Source organism: Rhinatrema bivittatum, chromosome 10, assembly GCF_901001135.1.
Source record: "Rhinatrema bivittatum chromosome 10, aRhiBiv1.1, whole genome shotgun sequence".
NCBI lineage: Eukaryota > Metazoa > Chordata > Amphibia > Gymnophiona > Rhinatrematidae > Rhinatrema > Rhinatrema bivittatum.
Window position 1 is genome coordinate 39,461,645 of NC_042624.1, and position 22,950 is coordinate 39,484,594.

Here is a 22,950-nt window from a genome sequence, read left to right on the forward strand (position 1 = left end):
GGAAACTGCAACAAGCAGTTGCATATGAAAAACAGAAACATTACCATTCTTCAAAAAACAACAATAAAACCAAGAAGTATAAAGCATAATAGTAAAACCATACTAAACAATTAACAAATATTTCAAAACAGCTGAGAAATAGAATATCCAATAATTGGAAACATAAAGGCCAAAATTCAAAAAAACTATTTTGCTGGATAAATCATACTTATCCAGCTAAGAAGCACCACTTAATATCTGGCTACGGTCAGCGGGCACCACTTAGCTAGATAAGTAACTTATCGGGTTAAGATTTTAGCCAGATAAATTGGAAAAGAAATGGTCAGATTGGAGAGGAGTCAAATTAGCTGGATAAGTTATCCATCCAACTTCAATATTCAGAGTTAGCTGGATAACTTATCTGGCTAACTCTTATTGGGCCACAGGGCTGTTCTGAAGTTTGCCAAATAAACTTAAGGTAGCCAGGTATATTCAGTGGCTATCTTAACTTGCCGAGCTGCTCATGGGCTGAATATGGACCCCATAAATTTTTCTTTTTAAATTTACTGTTTTCGAATATTATTGGTGTTTGGGAGGCACATCAAATAACCCAATAATTAAAACTAATAAGAATTTAAAAAAAAATCAAATGCTCTCCATACTTGGGAACATTTGATTTCCAGTCATCCTAAAATTATCTTGAATTATTAGCAGGAGAGAGGGAGGTGAACAAACTTTCTCCTTCCTCTCTCTTTCACACAAACACACAAACCCATGCACACATTCTCTCATAATCACACATGCAAGCAGGCTCCCAATTTCTCATTCACAGGCTCACCCACACAAACACACACAAGGGCAGGCTCCCAAACTCTGGGGCCAATGCAATATTTGTACACAGAAAATGGGTGCTCAGTGTTGAGTGCCTGTTTTCCTAATGTGCACCCAGCCACCTCTCCTGGGCACATGATGCAATATTTAAATTAGATGCCATGCTAAAAAGGAGGCACTAGGGGAAATTGTGAGTCCCTAGTGCCTTCTCGGCATCAGGTGCACAGGAGAGGTAGCTGTCAGCTGTTCAGCCTGGAGAAGCTGAACAGCTGGAGAAGCTGTTCAGCTTGGAGAAGAGACCGCTGAGGGGGGCTATGATAGAGGTCTTTAAGATCATGAGAGGTCTTGAACGAGTAGATGTGACTCAGTTATTTACACTTTCGAATAATAGAAGGACTAGCGGGCATTCCATGAAGTTAGCAAGAAGCACATTTAAGACTAATCGGAGAAAATTCTTTTTCACTCAACGCACAATAAAGCTCTGGAATTTGTTGCCAAAGGATGTGGTTAGTGCAGTTAGTGTAGCTGGGTTCAAAAAAGGTTTGGATAAATTCTTGGAGGAGAAGTCCATTAATGGCTATTAATCAAGTTTACTTAGGGAATAGCCACTGCATCAGTAGTATGGAATCTTCTTAGTGTTTGGATAATTGCCAGGTTCTTGTGACCTGGTTTGGCCTCTGTTGGAAACAGGATGCTGGGCTTGATGGACCCTTGGTTTGATCCAGCATGGCAATTTCTTATGTTCTTATGTTATGTTCTGTCAGTGCAAGTTGGGAAAATGGACACTCAATCTAAGAGTGTCCGTTTTCTCCCACTGCCAGCTTATACAAGATACATGGCCCAAACTGTGTATCTTGTGTGTGTATATTGGGAGTCCAGAATTTTTTTTTCAAAAACTTGTTTTTTTTTTTTTTTACCTAACTCTTCTTTCTTTGCTTCCTCCTATTTAGTATCATGACGACACTATTAGGAGGAATCTCAGAAAGCGGGATTTTTCTTTTTTTACAATGCACCCTTGAGTGTGGCATACCTTTACGCCAGCCCTCAACTGGCATAAAATTTGCCACGTTGCAATGGGTGCATTGGCTGCACAGAAAATTTTTGCATTGCAGGGATTAGCTAATAGTTTCATCAACATGGAACTTACATGTAATGAGTGCTATTAGCTACATGGTGATTTATACACATTTTGGACGTGCTAATCCCCGTTTTCTTACCATCCAGTCAGATGAATCCAGACAAGTGGATTATGCACCTCTACCAGCAGATGGAGATGGAGCAAACTGATGTCACAGTATATACACCTCTGCAGTGACATCAGTCTGCCAGTATTCTCTATCTCCAGAAGATGGTAGATGTGAGTCTTCCTACTGGGGATTGCTTCAATTTGGAAAAGAAAGGAGAAATAAGGAAAATAAATTTGCTTTGCTCTCCTGCAGTGAAACCAAATGGTCCCTTTCCCAGTTGAAAATTCCTGAGGTAATTTCCATGGTCCTCAGATGAGTGCCTTGGTCGGGAAGCTGGTTTTTCAGCCAGCGTGGACTTAGCTGTTTAAGCAGCTGAAAGGCAGTGGGTGCTGGAAGCTAAGCACAGTGATGATGGCATATGCCCTCTTCCCCCGCAGCCGGAGACCGTCTCAGTACTTGGCCATGTAGGGCTGAGCTCAGGTAATTTTTTAAAAATGAATAAATACAGAGACAGAGAAGGAGTGTATTTTGGTGTAGGGCTTCCTCCTTTCCCCAGTCTCTGTGCTTGGTGGCCATTCTGATGTTCGTCCTGATCCATGAGAGGTCGAGGGACATGGACAGCCTGTCTGGTTGAGCAGCCTCTGTAGGCTAGGCCCCGCTCTGAGGCTTTTTCGCTTCATGCCACATGGTAGGCCTGAATGGCATTTTGCGTGCTTTCTTAGGCTGCCCTCTATAGGTTTGTCGGTTCAGTGTGTGCATCTAGCAGTGCGTCCAGGTTGTGCATCCAATTTTTGAATGCTTAGTCTGGCCTAGTTTTGTGCATCCAAGTTAAGCAGCACCTTTTGTGGCTGCATGCTTACCTATGTGCACAAGTTGAGCGTTGCTGTGCTCTTAAATTTCTTTGCAGTGCCTATCCTAGGGATGCCTAAGTTTTGGACGCCTAGGTATTGGGATGCCTAGGTGTGAGAAGCCTAAGTGTTGAATGCCTAATTTTTTGGATGCCTAGGTTGGATGCCTAGATTTTTTGGATTCCGTAAATAAAAAATAATAATAATAATAATAATAATCAGCTGGACACATGCCTTCGGTCACTGCTTAGCACACTGTCAGTCTAATGGTGCCTTTACCTAAGATTCCTAAGTGCCTTTCTCTTTGAGCTGCTTGTCATATTCGGGAATCTCAGCCTGGAGTGCCTGCTAACTTGTTCCAGAACTGTTTGGAGGCTCAGGGAGAATAATCTTTCACTGATTTCACTAATCCTGATTCTTCTCAACTGGATGTAGGCCTGGGTAAAGACATGTCAGATGGAGTGCCTGATTTTGGAACTCCCATAACTGGTTCTTCATCAGGGGAGGGTAGCTCAGTGAGTACGCCTCAGGTACCTCCTGGTTTTGGAATGGATACTTCTACATTTTCATGGGTAGAATTTTTCCCGGGATTGCAGTCCTTTCTTCAGGCACAGTCCTCAGCCCTATCCAATTGCTCCGAGGACAGAATCCCAGGCGGGAACTTTGCCTGGATCTACTCTAAGCACCGGGGTACAGCTAGATTGGCAGCGGGACTGCCCAATAGAGATCCAGATGGCACAGATGATGAGGCCAATCTCGAATCTCTAGAGGATGGTGAAATTCCTCCAGGATTAGAACTATATAGGACTATGCTACATTTATTTCATAGAGATGAACTGCCAGCTCTGATTTCCCAGACCTTGAAAATGCTTGGGGTTCCTGGGGCAGATTCTGTGTCTGAGCCAAAGAAAAATCCCATTTTGGTTTCCTTGCATAAGCTTCTTGCTTTTTTCCCTGGGTTGGAGGCCATTCAAGAATTGATTGATCTTGAGTGGGAAGCCCCAGAGGCTAATTTCAAAGGAGGTCAGATTTTGGAAGGCATGTACCCTCTGGATCCTGTGGTAAGAGAGCATTTCTTTTCTGAAGGTAGATGCACTTATGTGTGCAGTCTCCAAACAGACCATTATTCCCATGGAAGGAGGAGCAGCCTTGAAGGATGTTCATGACAGAAGGATTGAGATTATCCTTAAACATGCATTTGAAGCAGTAGCAATGATGTTGTAGATCGCTTCTTGTTGTTCCGCGGTGCTTTGCTCTTGTTTATTTCTTTCCCAGGAGGTCGATGACTCTGAGGTAAACTCTAGGGCAGTTATGGAGCCCACAGCTGCCTTCTTGGCAGATGCAGGCTGTGATTTGGTCTACATTTAGCCAGAGGGATAGCTTTGGTAATAGTGGCCAGGCATCAGTTATGGTTGAGAAATTGGTCAGCTGATGCGACCTCCAAGGCTAATCTCAGCAAATTGCCCTTTAAAGGCTCGCTCTTATTTGTGATAAACTGGCTAATAAGTGGGGTGAATCACAGGTTCCTCATTTGCCAGAGGATAAGAAGCAGATGCCGTGCTCATTTAACATGAGAGGTCATATGACAGGGTGCTACCTTTGCCCTGTCATATGACAGGGCAAAGGTAGCGCCGGCGCCATTTTGGTTCCTATCCCCCGACGTCACGAGCGTATGAGATCGCTCGCGGACCCCCGATGGACCCCCAGGGACTTTTGGCCAGCTTGGGGGGGGCCTCCTGACCCCCACAAGACTTGCCAAAAGTCCAGCGGGGGTCCGGGAACGACCTCCTGCACTCGAATCGTGTTGCCGTACGGCCGGCGCCATTTTGCAAAATGGCGCCGGCCATATGGCCATATTGCCGTATGGCAAAATGGCGCCGGCCGTACGGCAACACGATTCGAGTGTAGGAGGTTATACCTGGACCCCCGCTGGAGTTTTGGCAAGTCTTGTGGGGGTCAGGAGGCCCCCCCCAAGCTGGCCAAAAGTCCCTGGGGGTCCAGCGGGGGTCCGGGAGCGATCTCCTATGCTCGTGGCGTCGGGGGATAGGAACCAAAATGGCGCCGGCGCTACCTTTGCCCTGTCATATGACAGGGCAAAGGTAGCATCGGCGCCATTTTTCTATCAACGCACCCATGGCCCAAGAGTGGAAGATCACAACGGGACCCCCCCACTGGACCCAGGTAATTTAAGACATTTGGGGGGGGGGGTTCGGGAGGGTGGGGGATTTATTTTAAAGGGTCGGGGTGGGTTTTAGGGATGTTTTAGTGTGCCGGTTTTCCCCGCCCTCCCCCTCCCCCTTCCCCTCCCCCTTCCCCCGATTTACGATTTTTGACGATAAATCGGGGGAATTCCTATTAAATATCGACTCTAACGATTTTTGACGATTTAAAATATATCGGACGATATTTTAAATCGTCAAAAAATGATTCACATCCCTATTAACATAACAACAATTCAATCCTGTTACAATTCAATCCTGTTACCTACTCCTCCGAATTGTTGACTAAGAATGCTTTATGAACGCTGGATCCTGTATATTGTTATTATATTATAGTTGTTGTATATACTAATATATTGTTATGCTTATCAGTATTATCCATACTTCCTGTTAATTGTATTCGGCTGTTACTTGTAAGGGCCCTGCCCAAAGTTATTTGTTTTATGTAAACCGATACGATGTGCGAACGGCTATCAGTATAAAAGAGACTTTAAATAAATAAATAAATTAAATAATAAATTAAACAATGTAACATAACTTAACAAATGAGTTCAAATAACATACTGATGCAGCAGGGGGTTAAGACGCAGGTGATCTAATCTGGGTAAGCTTTTTGAAAAGCCAGGTCTTTAATTTATTTTTGAATTTGATGGTGCAAGGCTCAAGTCAGAGTTTTGTGGGTACTGAGTTCTAGCGGGTGGGACCGGCAATAAAGCTCGGTACCTCGTGGAGGTGAGGTGTGCCTTCTTGAGGGATGGGATATGGAGACTTCCTGTATTGTTTGCTCTGGTGGGGCGGACTGAGAGTTTGAGATGGAACGGCTCATTAAGCCAGTTGGAGTTGTGTCTGTAGATGGATTTGTGAATAATAGTAAGGGTTTTATAGAGGATACGCGAAGGGATCGGGAGCCAATGCAAGTCTTTAAGGATAGGGGTAATATGGTCATATTTACGGGCATTTCAGAAAACCCTGCTCCAAAGATGAACTAATTTTCTCCTTCACAGATACCCTCAGTGATCTCGATCTATCCAACCCTGAATCTGCCTTCTCCAACTGGCACAACATCACCAGAGACATTGCCATCAAAATCTGCCCCCTAACAACCAAAACCCTAAACTCTTCCCACAACTCTAGAAAACCATGGTACACCCTAGAACTAAAAAACCTCAAACGTGATCTAAGAAACTCTGAAAAGAAATGGAGCATGAATCCATCCCCCTCCCCACAGGCTTCATACAAACCCACCCTATCCCTCTATAGAACCTCTATACTTAATACCAAACATGACTTCTACGCCCTCAGAATTCACAACATTCATTACAACGCCAAAGCGCTCTTTTCCTGTTTCAGACCTCACAAAAACTGCCCCCCCATCCCCAATAAAGAATCTAAAACCATGTGTGACAACCTTACTCACTTCTTCCATGACAAAATAGCCAAGCTTACAGCCAGCTTTCCCACCTCCACCACCCTCTCAAACACCCCCTCTGTGTGCAGGAAGATCACAACACCCCTGGTGTCAGGGTTAGGGCACTGTGTGCAGGAAGATCACAACACCCCTGGTATCAGGGTTAGGGCACAGTGTGCAGGAAGATTCATTCCTAACTGACCTTTACTGACCTAGAAAGTGTCAATAATTTGTATCATTTTCTGTTAGTGTTCCTGAGTTTCCATTTCCATTTCCCATCCCCCCAACCATCACCTCAGTGGGAACCTTGGTAACATCAATAGATAAGAGGGCAGCCAGCCAATAGGAATACATATTCATTCCTAACTGACCTTTACTGACCTGGAAAGTGTCAATTTGTATCATTTTCTGTTAGTGCGCACTAACGGGAGTTAGTGCGCACTAACACGATTTAACGATTTTTAACGATAAATCGTTAGAATTTCTATTGTGTTGTGTTCTATAATGATTTAAGACGATATTAAAATTATCAGACGATAATTTTAGTCGTTGAAAAACGATTCATATCCCTATCTATTATATTATATCCTAAGTTTTTGCTCTATATTAATGTTCTTCATTATATGTAATGCACAGTTACATTTTTTATATACTGTTTTCTCAACATGTTACTTGTAAACTGATGTGATGCTCTGAGAACGTCAGTATAGAAAAACCTTTAAATAAATAGATAAATAAATAAATAAATAAATATGACATACATCTCCATGCTGACTTGGAGAAGAAGACATACCCTCTGCTTCCTTTTCGAATTTCTAGAACTCTTTAGCCGTGTTAATAATCAGCCTGACTGCAGCTCCTGAGAAACTCCTCCTATTTACTTCTCAAAACTTCTCTTTTGCAGGGTCCAACCAAACTGTCACAATTCCTATATCCTTTCATGTTTTAATATGTTAAGGACCCTTTTGTTGTCTACTGTATTTCCTTGGCTTTATGATAAACCTTTTTGTTCTTGTATTAGTTTTCCCATGGGCATACACATCTCATGAGAACTTTAGGAACTTGCTGTAAACATATTATAAGTTATCCATTTCAGTTAAATTTAGCTAAGAGATTTCAAACTTAGGGTGGTCATTTATCAAGCTGCGATATTTTAGTATGGGAGGGTAAAATAGCACAGTGGTTATGCAATATTGTTTATCAAGGAAAATGGCCATAATATTGCAGCAAAATGGGGGAAAATGCATGATGGTAGCCCACTTCAATCGGGCCTGCAATCCTGTAAAGGACCATGCAGTCCAAACATTACCCCCATAGAGGGGGTCTAGGAACACCCACACCAAACCCTCTGCCACCTCTTGAGGTGGACCAGCAGAGGCAAAAGTAAAAAAAAAAAATTAAAGTAATTTGGCAATGCGCCACCCCATTCCCAAACCCCTCTCCTTTCCATAGAAGTCATGCCCTTTTTCTAACACACCCCACTAGTTCCAGTCCCCTCCAAGGCAACCAATGCTTCACCTCTCTGGAATTCCCCTTTCACATCCATAGATGAAATCCCTGATTTCCAGTGGCTTCTGCACCTTAGCCACCCCTTATATAAAACACTTCTCTGGTGTCTAGTGTTGTCTGAAATGCCCCCTAGCACCAGACCTGTCAACCTCATGTTTCAAAATGGCACCAAATGGCCTTTGCCCTATCACATGATAGGGGCACAGGCTGGTCAGTGCCATTTTGAAAGATGGTGTCAACCAGAGCAGAGTTAGGGTGTGCTCCAGGCCCCATGAGATGCCAAGAATTTCTTCAAAAGGTATGGGGAGGGAACATGGGGGGGCCGCACTAGACACCAGAAAGGTTTTCTGTGTCAGGGGGAGGTACAGGAGGGGTGGCTGGGATGAAGGCGGAATCATTAGAAACCAAGAATTTCATCTATGGAATGGGGGGGGGGGGGGGGCAAGGGAGTTGGGTGCCTTGTGTGGTTGGAACCAGGTGGGGTAAGAATCGGGGGGATGATTTTTATGGAAAGGGATGGAGAATGGGAAGGGTATAGTGTCACCATGCAACTTTAAATTTATTTATTTTATCTTTGTCCCTGCTAGGCCATCTCTAGAGACAGCTGGAGGGAGTGGGGGTAGTGAACAGGGGTCCTCCTAGACCCCCATGGGATTATTTCATTTTGTGAAAGAGATTTTGGACCACAATGACGCATTTAATATTACAGCAAATGCATCAGGACATGCACCAGTGTCTCGATTCTCTCATGTGAAAATATCTACATCTCCTCAATTTTTATTATAATAACGCGGCTTCCTTTATTTTGGGCAAGTTATATTAGTTTATTAGCATATAATTAATAGTGCATTAGCTGCTTTGTATGCATTTGACAAATGTATACATGTCAATGCATGCACCACTTCAAATTTCAATAGGGGTCATAATTTTCAGCAAAAAAAGTGCAATATCACAAATATTGTGCAGTATTACCACAATCTGAGAATACTGCATGATAAACAGTGTTTATCATGCAATAAATGCTGTTTTCCCACACATGCCTAATTCATCCTGTTTCAGGGGCAATGAATCCCGAATGAATTTTTCCTGAAATTTCAGAAAAAATGTGTTTTCGGGTCCCCTTCGAATTTCAAAGGCCCGAACTGCGGGAAATTCCTGCGGCGGGCCAAAAATGAATCTACCCGTTAAAGATGTGCATCATAATAACATATAGTGTTTATTTCCATTTTTTTACTTGTAAATTTTAATTCCATGCCTTTGCACTTTCCCTTTGAAACTTTTATACAAAGTATAGTTTGCTCTCCCCTGCACTGACTCAATTTCCCCCCTTCAGATCCTCTATGGCAGAGTTGAAAGCACAAGCACTAGTAATAGCAGTCTACTGGAGTGTTCAGATAGGTGCTCCTGTCTCTGACCTGAAGAGAAGATGATTTTCTGAAACATAATTCAGAAAATTCCGAATTAACAGTATTAGGACCAGATTTTAAAAAGGTTACACATGTCAATCCTCCAGATTGACGCGCGTAACCAGTCTTAAGCACTGGACCTATTTTAAAAAGGCCCGGCGACGCACGTAAAGCCCCGGGACGTGTGTAAGTCTTGGGGCTTGCTAAAAGGGGTGGGGTGGGGGTGGGGCCAGAGGCTCCAGGCACAGCGGCCATTTGCCGTAAGTTTAGAAACAAAAAAAAAGAAAAAATGGTAGGGGGAAAGGGCGGGGGAGGAATGGGAAGGGAAGAGAAGGTGGGGTGGGGGTGTAGGGAAGTTCCCCTCTGAGGCCGCACCGATTTCGGAGCAGCCTGGGAGGGAATGGGAGAAGGCAGCGTGATTGGGAGCGGGCCCAGCATGGACAAGGTGCATAATTGTGCACCCCCTTGTGCGTGCTGACCCCAGATTTTATAACATGGGCATGCCTGTGCATGCATGTTATAAAATTGGGCGTGCATGTGTGCGCGCCAAGTAGCATGCGGACATGTACGCCCGTGCGCTCCTTTTTAAAATCTACCCCTTAATGTAGGATCTTGGGGTTTTTTGGGTGGTTTTCAGGGAAGCATCTCTTCAGGACGAAGGTAAGACAGCAGAGTACTAATGACCACAGCCATAGCAGGGCAATTTGACACCTATGACCAACTGAAAAAGTGTTCCCTCACCCTGTACACACCACCACAAACTGGGAGCTTTTTTTGTTATTCTTTATTGACATTTAAACAAAACAATGAATGAAAACCAAGATAAGGAAGGATACAAGATAATAAAATGCAACAAAGCACATACTAGGAAACAATCAAACGGGAAAAAAAGGTTACATACCCACACTTCCCTTCAAGTCTTTATTATATTGGAGCCTAACTAAGAAAAACAACAAGAAAATTCTACAACAAGCCAGCTTGCTAATCAATTTTGCTCATTTTATCCCTTATCAACCATTATCTCCCTAGAATGGCCAACTAAATAACAGATTTATCAGTTATAAATGTTTCCAGATGGACTGGGTCAACAAAAGTGTACTTGTTTCTCTGAAGGATTACTAATCATTTACAAGGAAACTAAGAGAAAAAACCCCCAGGGAAAGATTTTAAAGATAGAAAAATATCTCCTTCACAGTTGTGTTTCGCAAGAAACATCTGGAAAAACCTGTATTCTAGCACTACAGAAAATCTCATTCTTGTATTTGAAATAATGTCAAAGTATTAAATCTGTCTAAATCTGCAACAAATGTGACAATCAATGTAGCTCTAGAGGGTGTAATATCTTGTGAATCCTGCAGGAAAGCAGTAACATTTGAACTAATAAATGAAGTTAATACATCCATGCATCCTTCTTCTTTAATTTGCCTCTTCAATTCAGGAATATAAAAATATCTTGAGAGCAATATCTGATGAGATTTGCAAAACCTCTTCTGTATATTTCGTAAAATGTTGTAATGGAGACATCAACCTAGTCTTAGAAAAATGTAATATGCAAAGATTTTTAGCTCTCAAGGTGTTTTCAAAAGATTCCACTTTAGAATGTAAAACAAGATAATATGTCATTAGCAGCCAATGTTGACTGTATAGTACTCAAAGAATTAGAGAGAGATAAATTTACTGACCTTGAGAATCAGTTTATTGTCTAGCAGGCTGATCCATTTAAATCAGCCCGGAAAAAGGGCGCCTAGTGTTGAATGCTCTCTTTCCTAACGCATGCCCAGCCACCTCTCCTGGGCTCTTGATTGAATATTTAAATGAGGGCTCATGCTGCCATGGAGGCGCTAGGGACAAATGTGCGCCACTAGCACATCCTCGGCAGCGGACGCCCAGAAGAGGTCGGCTGTCAGTGGGTTAGGAAAACGGATGCCCAATTTTACGAGTATCCATTTTACTAACCTGGGCACAGCCACAGGTTAGGAAAATGGATGCTTGTTAATAGAGCGTCCCTTTTCCTAACCTGACTGTGGGCCACTTCTTTTTTTGTTTTTTACATTCTGCCCTTTTTGTTCCTCTGACTTAATATTGCTATAATATTAAGTCAGAGAAAGTACAGATAGCAGCATTTTCTGATTTTCTGTACACTTTTTTTTGCCTGATTAGAAAGTAACACTTGCTTTGGACAGGTGTTAATTTCTGAGGGTAATATGGATCCAATATGGAATCTGTCCAAGTAACTAGCTTCCACATATCCTTAAATGTAATCTCTTCTGGTTCAGCAAAGCTTCTACTGGTCACCATGCCTTTTAAACCAGGTAATGAATTAATCACATCTGGAACTGGAATAGAAATAGCCATTCTTATATCAGTTGTCCCAGACAAAGAACTCTGGATCCTTGCCAGCATTGGAAATTGTCCCCAAGATAGATGTAGCAGGAGTAGGATGGTGTGAAAAAACCCTTTCCACTGTCCCAGGATGTCTAGCACTAACAGAGGTATCCAAGGGGTTCGTGCAAAGATTCAATATACCACCACTTGAGACAATCATCCTTATACTTAGGGAGAAAGGCAGGTAGAGGTAGAGGGCAAAGAACTCAAAGAAACCTCACCTGTAGATTCTCATATTTCACCATCAGTTTGTGTATTGGGATGAATCAGATGATTGTCTAATGGTCCTTGTATCAAAGTTGAGGCAGCAAGGAATGTAGAAGCTTTCTGTTTCCTTCTTTTTTCCACAAATGCTCGAGAAACATTTTCCCTATGGGATGCACCCCTTATCATGCATCTTCGGCACATTTGTGTCGGTGTGCTGCAGACTAGTGCCTGGTTTTGTAGTCAGCTTCAGTGCTGCAGGACCCCAAGACTCAGGCTGTCTACCTCATGCCAGTTGGAATCACTGCAATCTTGCAAGCTGAGATAGCCAGGAAATGCACAGCAGGAGACATTTTTTATTTAAAGCAAGACACAAGTGTTATTTACTCTTTTGGATAGTAGAAAGACTAGGGGGCACTCCATGAAGTTAGCATGGGGCACATTTAAAACTAATCGGAGAAAGTTCTTTTTTACTCAACGCACAATTAAACTCTGGAATTTGTTGCCAGAGAATGTGGTTCGTGCAGTTAGTATAGCTGAGTTTAAAAAAGGATTGGATAAGTTCTTGGAGGAGAAGTCCATTACCTGCTATTAAGTTCACTTAGAGAATAGCCACTGCCATTAGCAATGGTTACATGTAATAGACTTAGTTTTTGGGTACTTGCCAGGTTCTTATGGCCTGGATTGGCCACTGTTGGAAACAGGATGCTGGGCTTGATGGACCCTTGGTCTGACCCAGTATGGCATTTTCTTATGTTCTTCTTATGTTCTTATGTGACCTTGGTCCCAAATGCATGACCATTATATCTGTATTGGTATGATCCTTAACATCTACCGAACTGATTAGTAATCTCTGCTTTGTAAAGCGGTAGAGGTTGAAAAAGGACTATGTGCCTTTAAACTATGATGATGTCATCTACAGAAAGACCCTCAACAAATACAAAATAAATGACTATAACTTAGAAATAGAAACATGAAAACAACAACTATACTGGAAATGCCAAGACAACAAATTCTTGGAGAGAATTAGAACCAAAAATGAATTTGCCCCTGTATTTTGCAAAATACAAAGATATGAAACGCACATTCCCAAAGTTGACATATTCCATTCACTAAACTGAAAATGTTTTTTTCTCTATTTTCTTGACATTTTTCTAATCATTTTGGTCCTCATCTTTTTTTCTCTTATTTTCTTGTTTGTCTCCAATCCTCTTTTTTAGGGTATTCTGTCCATTATCCATTTCTTCTCCCTCTTCCTCTCTTCTTCAGTTCCTTCTTTACATGCCTCTGACATTGATCATCTCATTTTCCTCCATGCCTCTCTCTCTCTCATTATATACTCAGATTCCATACATTTATCTTCTCTCCAGCTTTCAAAACCTACATCTTCCCAACTCTTTGCTATTGCCCCTTTTCAGCCTTCTGTCCCCCTCATTGGGTTACTCCTTTCATCATCTCCAACCATCTAGCTTCCTTGTCCTTTCCAATAGCTGCTCCCATTCCTCTCAGAAAATCTTTTTCTCCCAAGTCATTTCCCCTCTTTTCTCACCTTCTGTCCTTTTCTCTCTCTTTACCCTACCTCCTACTTCCCACAACCTATACCTTCATCCTCTCCTCCCTTAACTTATACCCCCTCCCCTCCCATCATTCTCTCCACCTTCCATACTCCCTCCCTTGCCTAGCCCTCCCCTTACATACTTTTCATTCTGCCCCATATATCCTCCTTTCCTTAATTCCCTCAACTTCCCTCTCACCTTCTTTCCTTCTCCTCCTTCCAACCCCCTAATAGTCCATCCTTCTCCTCCTCGACTTCACCGAACTCTCATACTTTCTATCTTCTCCTCCTCTGCACACCCTCTGATCTCTCACCTTCCATCTTGCCCATCTTCCATCCTCCCCTCCTCCATTCCCTCACCTTCTAAACCCCTCACCCATCCTATAAGTAATAGACAGGAAGAGGAAGTTAGGTAAGTCCAGGAAAGCAGATCAAAGGGTAGGCTGAATTGTAAAACTCGGGAGAGATTAAAACAGTTATTGATTTTACTATGGTTTTGTGGGGCTTCCAAGCTTAATCTAACCCAAAACAGTGAAATAACTGCTCTTGTATGTACAATATAGCAAAAGCTCAGATAGAGTTAGGATTTATGTTTTTGCTTTCTTTCAAATACTGTTTGCATGTTGTTTGTTTCTCCTTATTTTCCTTTGTATAAATAAAATCCACATAAAGATAGAGCTGCAGAGCCTTTTTTTTCAGAAAGCAGCCATAGATTCATACCAACCTAGTAAACATGATATAAGTACCAGATGTTTTACTACTGTATACAGCAAAATATGAATTCAGACTTCACAATATGGATGCTGACTTGTGTGCCAACAGAAGAAAACAGAGATGATGAACTTTGGCCAGAAACCAATACATGACTGAGTTATGTGCTCTGCCAGCACAGCTGTTTAACAAGGCCCATAACACTTCTCCATAAATAGAGGTTCTGAGTCAAACAGGCCAAGTGTGTGTGTAAGAAAAGACCTGCAGCAGAGACCTGATCTGCCTGACACACCAATTCTGAAAGGCAGACATCAGAAAAGTTAGCTCACAGGTGAGCTCTACACAGCCAGGCAGAGCCTTGGTCAAGATTTCACAAGACCAGATGTCATGCTGCCGGAGATCACAAGAGCCAGAGAGGGAGGACCTGCAGTCCAAAATGAAGAAGAGACTCCATTTTATGCTCCTATTCATTATTTATGACCTCCTACATATGCATATCTAGGCTGTGGAAATGAGCAGTGATTCTCACAGGCCTGGAGACAAACTAGTCGGATTTCAGCCTTTCTTAAAACAATATATCTTTATTACAGCATCACACATGCACAAGAGTAGACTGTCTTCCCTTCAGAAATTTAGTCTATTTACTTGCAGTTCAGTACTGCTTTTCTCAGTACTCACAGTTCAGCTTTGTCTCAGCTCAGTGTTTGGACAGTATTATGTTACAGGAGCTGCCTTCCCCTGGAGACCTGGGCCTGGTCTGGTTATCTTCAGCTGGATCCCAGCTCTTATTCCTCAGCCTCTGGTAATGTCCTCTGAGCTCCACCTGCCCCGCAGGATCCCACCCATAAAGCATACTCTCCTTAGTGGATTTAAGGTGGACCAGGCATCTAGCCTGATCCTGCAGAGGTAAATAGGGGAACACTAAGTGCACTATCTCGCACTGGCTTTTAAAAGCATCAGGGGAGAGGGATTAAATGGGATGGCAGCATAAAATGACTGATTAACACATGAAGATGATATCTGAACAATCACTCTCTGCCCTTCTCCACAGCCCAGTGGACGAGCTTCAGCATACTAGAGGTTACTGCACATAAGAAAAAGTCTCCTGCCTGCCGCCTAGCAGCCCAAGATGAATGGAGACCTTAATGTGTGCTGCCATTTCAGGGACATCCTCTATGGGCCGCAGCATCTCTCATGGCCCTGCAAACTAGACATTTATAATGGTGAGACAGATGGTAATCTTCTAAAGTTATGACAGATATTAAACTCAGCAAATTAATGACATCCTAAGCAAGTCAAAGCTATTTTGATATATAGTGCTTTGAGTTCATTTACAATATTCAAAGTTATACTCATTACCAGTGTATGATGTGTGAAGGATTGCAGTATAAGTATCTTCTCTTAGATCCTTAAGTTGTCTGTATTATTCTAGCCAGTAAGCCTGAAGTGTCTGATAAAAGTCTGACTTTGAGGCAAATAGTTGTCCTTTCCTGTTCTTTTAGGATCACTTGTAAGGTAAATAAGTGGTACACTTCAGTAGTGTTGCCCCTCCCCAGAGACAGGGAGAGACAGGAGGGGAGAGGAAAGTGGGCTTTTCATCACAGGCTACAGAATACCCTTATATTCTTACAGTAATATTTTCTAAATTACTGTTTTGAAAGTTGTTGCATTGGACCTAGCATCAGTATCACCAAGGTTGATATTCAATAGGCCAATGAACAAGAAATTTACCTGGGTAAACTTAGGCAGATAAATTACTCAAATATTCAGTGAAATACCTTGATAAGTCTTGCACTGATTATACCTGGATAAAGTTATCTGGAATACTTTAGGACAGCTATCATGACTAGACTAATCTGACTAACATTAGCTGAGTAGTTTTGAATATCAGTACCCACTGGCTAAAATGTAATACTCTCCTAAGAACACCTCCATAATTGCCTTTTGTCTGGGTAACTCATTACCCAGACAAAATTTAGACAGAGAAGGGGAGAGGGATTTTCAAATATCTGTTTTTATCTGGGTAACCCCCAAAGTTGGAAATAATATAATGGCAAAAAATAAAATTACTATCCCCAGAAACCATAATATATTAAATATTAGGAGTTATACAGTCAATTTCTAGTAAACTTTAACAAATTAAAAAGCAATATTTTCTTTTTGAACAACTTATTTACCAATTTTAATATAAATGTAATTGTGCATACAACTTATATGAACACTTAAAAACACAAAACAATCTGTGTCAATACCATACAACAAATCCATATAATATATATTAAAAAATGTTTGGGTATTACTACAGAAAATCTCATACAAAAAGAAGATAAAAAATAGAAAGATCATATACAACCTACATACTGAAATACTCATTCACCTACATTTATTCAATTTTCACACACAATCACTCTCTCTCTCTCTCTCACTCTCCCTCTCTCTCCAGTGGTTGTAGGTAGGAATTACAACAATTCTGGCACTTATCGCAAAGTGCAAAAACGTTATTGTAATTTGCGGTAATACCTATGCGAAGTGCTAAGATAGAGCACTTTGCGATAAGCAGCCTATTACCATAAAACACAACCCTTTTCCTATCACATGCGATATTTAGTGCATTTTGATAAATCTAGGCCTAAGGGGGTTATTTTCCAAGCCTCATTATGGCCTTTCTGCACATGTTAAGGTATTTTTTCATGAGAGAGAGAGAGAGAGTGTGCGCAAGTTATAAAATCGGGGTCGGCATGTGCAAGGGGGTGCACAATTGTGCACCTTGCACGCGCCAAGCCTGCGCTGAACCACCCTGTCTTCCCCCATTCCCTCTCAGGCCACTCCAAAATCGAAGCGGCCTCAGAGGGAACTTCCCTACCCCCCCGAACCCACCTTCCCTTCCCTTCCCCTACCTCCCCCACCCTTTCCCCCTACCTTTGTCATTTTCTTTTTTTTATCTCAAAACTTACTTCAGCCCTGGTTTACGTGTATTGCCAGGCCTTTTTAAAACCAGGTTTACGCGTATTGCTGGGCCTTTTTAAAATAGGCCCAGCGCACGTAAACCTGGTTACGGGTGTAACCCTTTTAAAATCCGGCCCATTAGGTATAAGCATCCGTCTCTTTTGCTCTCATATTTATGGAAGCCCACAGATCGAAGGGAGTTCATTCTTTTTTAATCAACTCCACCTCTGTTTAACATGTATACTAATGGGTACTGTTCTCTATCCCAGTTCCCTTCTTGCATTGTATCTGCAAGGGTTTTCTATGGATAATTTACTTAGACAACAGCTTCTATGTTATTCATTAATATTGTAAAGTACTCTAAAAGGTTAACCTAGGCGTTACTGATGAGCTTTTGTAATCAGCGCAGCTTTCTATTTCATACAAAAGGCCCAAAGGAAATAAAAATCCCCTCCCTCCCACACACATGTTTCTGCACAGATGTCGTAAACTGTTTTATATGTAACTGTTAATACAATACTCTAAATGTTAATCTGAGCTACATTGGTGACCTTTACCCCCCAAATAGCCTTTACTCACCCAGGTTGCACAATCAGGAGCTTTCAAACAAAGGGAAAAATAGGCAAATTCTCTCGATAAAAAGTACAAATCGGACAAGCCCTGCATTCTAGAACTGAACAAGGAACTTCTGGGAATGAAAAATGTATCTAAACGTAGGTATTTGCATTATACCTGTCAATATACATTTTAGAAGTCATTCACACATTCATAGGCTCAAGATTAAAACAAATTATCAAAAATAAAGGAGTCAAAGCAAGAAAAATAAATCAAGAGGAATGAATATATGCACCATCTGTCTTGTTCTGTATCTCCCCTTTTATATACAGTAACCATGCAGAAAGGCTCATAAACTCCCTAAATTCTCTGTTCTCCCTGCAGCAACTGAAAAATGCTTCTCCACTCTTTTCAAGGTGTATGTAAATGGAAATCAGAACAATTTACGATCGTGTCTCATTACCTCTCTCTTTTTTTTTTTTTAACACTGGAGTGATTTTCTCTCAAAAATCTCAGTGAAAACCAGCATTTGGCGCATACAGGTTTGCAAAGTCAGAGGAAATTGTTATTAACATTTAAGACAACTATAAATCTATGTACCTCAATGTCCAACGTGTCCTTGCTAAGCATACCAGCCATGTCGCTTTTATTTATGGTATATTAGTGCTGGCAAGAAGTGAAAGATCTTGACCCCACAGTAAAGACAAAACGTTGTATCCAGCTAGTGCTGTGTGAAAGCAGCTCCTCTTCAAGCCTGAGTGTTTCACTCCCTGCAGGCTGCTCACAAGTTCAGATATCCATGAGGGTGGAGCCACCTTTCACACATGAGCTTATATTTAACCAGTTGGATAGAAATGGAAACTGTTCTGCATGAAAAGGCACCCGGACAGAAAACAGGATATACTGATATGAGATCTCTTGCCCCCCTCCTTCATAGCAACAGGGGCATCGGAGATACTCACAAGCAGTCAAAAAGCAAGGGCGCTAAGTAGAACATCCCAGAAAATAAGGATCATTTGGGTCATCTGATCTTCTAATTTGTACCTGCTACTGTGCTGCATTGACTGCTTCCAGCGAATTTGGAGACCACACATAGGATCTTCATTTGCGCATTGCAAACAACTTGAACATTCAGAGATTGAAAATGCTTCCTGTTGTGATATCAAAGTACGTACACCTCTGTTTCTATTAATAGATACACTATATAAACAAAGTCATTTCTAAATAAAAAATTGATATATACTTACTTGTTGGCATTATAATTGCGCCGAGTCCTCTGTTTATATAGTGTATCCTGTTGTGATATGCCATTTCTCTACCATGTGGGGGAGAGGGGGTGGTAAGAGCAACATGGGTGCAATCAATTGCATCCATTTCATTTGACCTGCCAGCTATGTTGCACAAAGCATGTTTCATCTCCTGCCACTCCATATACTGCTGTGGGCACTCTATGTGCTACCTGACCTGTTTCATCATGGCCCTCAGTACTGGACTGAAATGCCTGGATAATGTTGACTGCTCCATGCCAACCACCACAGCCACTATGCCTGCTCCCTCTGTCCCCCTGCTAGTAAAGTGTTTGTTCCATGCATGCTTGAATTCTGCTGATGTTTTGACTCCTCTCACCTCTGCTAGAAGTTTCACAGATTTTCTCTGTTTCAAAGTGTAGCGTGTACTTAAGCATGTAGGAAATTTATGCAACAGATTTGTTGCATTGAACTGGCAGAATTAGCCGTTCTTTGCACGAGCAAAAGTTTTTCTTCAAAAAAGGAATTACATAATGTATAAAGAAAATAATGTAATAAACCTTTCTGCTTTATTAGCTGTTTTCCAATTTGGTGAAAGTAGGAATGGAAAATTTGGACTTCCAATTCTGGAACAAGTTGTATAGTTGCTCATGTGTATTTGTATGCTTGTCTATGTTTGTATGTGTGCCTCTGTGTGTATATAGTGTTTGTGCTTGTGACTGCTGGGAATCTGGACTGGAAAGAATGGGTCCAGGTTGAACATGTGTTGGTTCAAGCAGTGATAAAAGCTAAAAACCTTTCCCTTTCCACTACTGTCTTGTCAACCAATGTGAGCCACTATCTGCTTATGCTGATTGGTCAGGAAGACTTTTATGCTATCATAAACCTCCAGGCAGGATCCCATCCAGGCACAAACCCTCTAACCATATTAGATATATAAAGAGAAGATCTAAGAAGCTTGCAATATAAATGATTAATTCTTCACTATGAAATCCCTAAATTCTATTTATTTTTACTTATATGCTTATAATTCAGTTTTCAATGCACTTATAAACTTTAGCTCAGAACAGATCATGAATGAAAAAGCACAAAATATATTTTAATACTAAAACATAAGACCAAGCAGACAGCAAAACATTGCAATGTCAAATATAAATTAATATATAAAATGTATCAAATATAATTAAATTTAGCATAGAAACAGTCTAAACCAGGGGTGGGCAATTCCAGTCCTCGAGGGCCATAAACCTGTCGAGGTTTTAGGATATCCTAATGAATATGCATGACATAGATTTGCATACAACTGAGGCAGAGTGCATGCAAATCTCTCTCATGCATATTCATTAGGGATATCCTGAAAACTAGACTGGTTTGTGGCCCTCGAGGACCGGAAGTACCCACCCCTGGTCTAAACAATCATTAGTGAAGGTGCCGTGCCAATGCAGATGCCACCAATAACATGGTGCCATGGTCAGAGCACAGCGTGGGTGGGGGGTCCGATGCAGTCTCTGGGGGGCTCTCCTTGGCACACTTACATGGTTCTGTGTCACTTCCATGCCAGCATGCCACTGATGTTACTGCCTCAGCAATTGCATACAGGATGATGTTGGTGAAATAGTGCTGTCATCACGTGATGTTCCTTCTGCAGCACTATTCGCACATGCCTGGTTGCCGCGATGGTTGGGGGTGGCTGGTAAATGGAAGGTACCTCCTGGGGTTGGGGGCAGGGCAAGATGTGATGGAAGGCCCAATTGTGCAAGTCAAGGTGAGAGGAACATCTTGTGGGTGGTCTGTAAGCACAGAGAAGTTAACCCAGGGTCAGGCTCAGGACCCGAGGCCAGAGCACTGGCAGTGTTGGTCCTTTTCTTATCTACTCTCTTTTGCAAATGAGGGCATCCACTGGGGATGCACTGGAGTAAATTAAATCTGGCACATCCCCATCAGTGGAGGGCGCTATTTTGAGGTACAGCAGTTCCATACAGTGCCAGACACCATACAACAAATGGTGCTCCTTCCTGAGGAGGATGTGCCGGAGTTAATTTATTCTGGTGTGTGCCCAGAGGATTCTATCATTTGCAAAAGAAAGAATACAAGAAGAGGAGCTATGCAGCCAGTGCTCTGGCCTCAGGGCCTTGGCCTGACCCTGGACCAAGATCCTGTGTCAGACCTGGGCCTGGCTTGAGGCCTAGGCATTAGGACCTGGCCTCTGAACAGGGCCCTCATGTCTGGCTTGGGCTTGGGCCTGAGGTCTAGCTTAGGCTGAGGTCCAGGCATAAGGACCCAGCCTCCGGGCCTTACCTGGGCTCAGGTCCAGGCATTGGGACTCAGCCTCTGGGTCAGGCCTCGTTATTGAGCCTGGGCTCAGGCTCTGGCCTAGGCCTAGGCTGGACAAGACCAGGCCTAGGCTGGACAAGACCTGGACAAGGCTGGACAAGACCTGGCCTAGGCTGGACAAGACCAGGCCATGGCATTGGGCCTGGGCTCAGGCTCTGATCTAGGCTCCAATGTCAAGCCTCGGTTTAAGCTGAGGCCCAGGTGATGGGCCCCAGCCTGGGCTTTTGGCTTAATCCAAGGCCCAAGAATCACTACCTGGCTGAAGCTGTTGCACCGGAGGTGGACCCTTGGGCTGAGATGGGGTTGATGCAACCTGTAGATAGGAACCTATGGGTCCCCACCGTTGGCAGGCAAAGTGGGCTGATGGACGGAGGCCAGCAGACGCTTCACCAGTACCAGCCTTTGTTCCCCATGGGTTGAGCCTTTGGATACCGGAGCCGGCTGGACTTAGGTGGCCTCTGTATGTCATCATCGATGGAGTGATCAAGGTCAGCCCAGAGACAGCAGGAGAGAGATCATACAGTCTAGTACTGGACGAGGTATTGTCCTGGAGACCCAGGCGCCAAAGGAACAAAGTCAGACAGGGGGCGCCCAAGCAAGAGCAGGCCAAAATCCAGGATGTAGGCTGAAGAGGCATCATAGAGCAAGCTTGACTAAGGGCTGGCGGCAAGCAAGGCTGATCACGGAGATAGTCGAACATAGTCAAGCAAAGCAGAGGTCTGGGTCTGGAGAGAGGTAACGGAGTTGTCAGGCAATGCAGAGGTTTGGGTCTGGAGAGAGGAAACAAAGTAGTCAGGCGATGCAGAGATCTGGGTCTGGAAAGAGGAAACAAAGTAGTCAGGCGATGCAGAGATCTGGGTCTGGAGAGAAGCGATGGAGTAGTCAGGTGATGCAGTGGTCCGGGCTTGGAGAGAGTCAATGGCGTAGTCAGGCAAAGCAGAGGTCCGGGCTTGGAGAGAGTCAATGGGGTAGTCAGGCAAGGCAGAGGTCCAGGCTTGGAGAAAGTCAACGGTGTGGTCAGGCAAAGCAGAGTCAAAGTCTGTGTAGGCAATCCAAGGAAGAGCTGAAGAGCAGGAATGCAGTAACAAGGAAATCAGGAACAAGGTTCAATCAAGAAACAGGAACACAGGAACGAGATGAATCTCTCTTTAGGCAACGAGTACTCGACCAACGAGGAGACCTGTTGCAAAGGCAAAGCTAGGGAGTGGAGTCTGCGCTTAAATACTAAAAGTCCGCTGACATCATCACCTGGGGCCATGGCTCAGTTCCTGCCGTGGGCCCTACTTAAGGTTCAGTGATGCGCTCGCGCCTAGGGAGGGATGCAGCGCCGAGTAGCAACATCCCTCCGCGGGCCCCGCAGAGAGGCCCGACGTGGAGCAATGGAAGAGGAAGCTGGACGAGACACCAGGGTCTGTAGCTGAGCCGGAGGCACCAGGGGTGGCCCGAGGATGGAGCTGGCAGCCCACCACCGCCAGAGATGAGGGACCAGGCGTTGGTTACTGAAGAGAGGTGAGGTTGTCATGCCGTGGGTCTGCCGTGGATGGCACGCATAACAGTGACCCCCCCTTGGAGGTCTGGGTTTGCCCGGATGGACCTGATGAAATTGTAGGAGGAGGGTTTTATCCA

The 22,950-nt window shown here is 43.2% G+C and overlaps 1 protein-coding gene across 2 annotated transcripts in view; it reads right to left on the bottom strand.

Moving 5' to 3' along the window:
• The window catches only part of DPYD (dihydropyrimidine dehydrogenase), a 2,453,390-nt gene extending 2,434,864 nt beyond the window's left edge, over positions 1 to 18,526 (bottom strand). The window contains exon 1 of one of the 2 annotated variants that reach the window (XM_029618068.1): positions 18,344 to 18,523. In XM_029618068.1, coding sequence (XP_029473928.1) covers positions 18,344 to 18,382 — 39 coding nt within the window. In that variant the 5' untranslated portion in view covers positions 18,383 to 18,523. Of the gene's footprint in view, positions 1 to 18,343 lie in introns of both variants that reach the window. The other variant, XM_029618069.1, reaches the window with a different exon arrangement.
• Between the last annotated feature and the right edge of the window lie 4,424 nt (positions 18,527 to 22,950).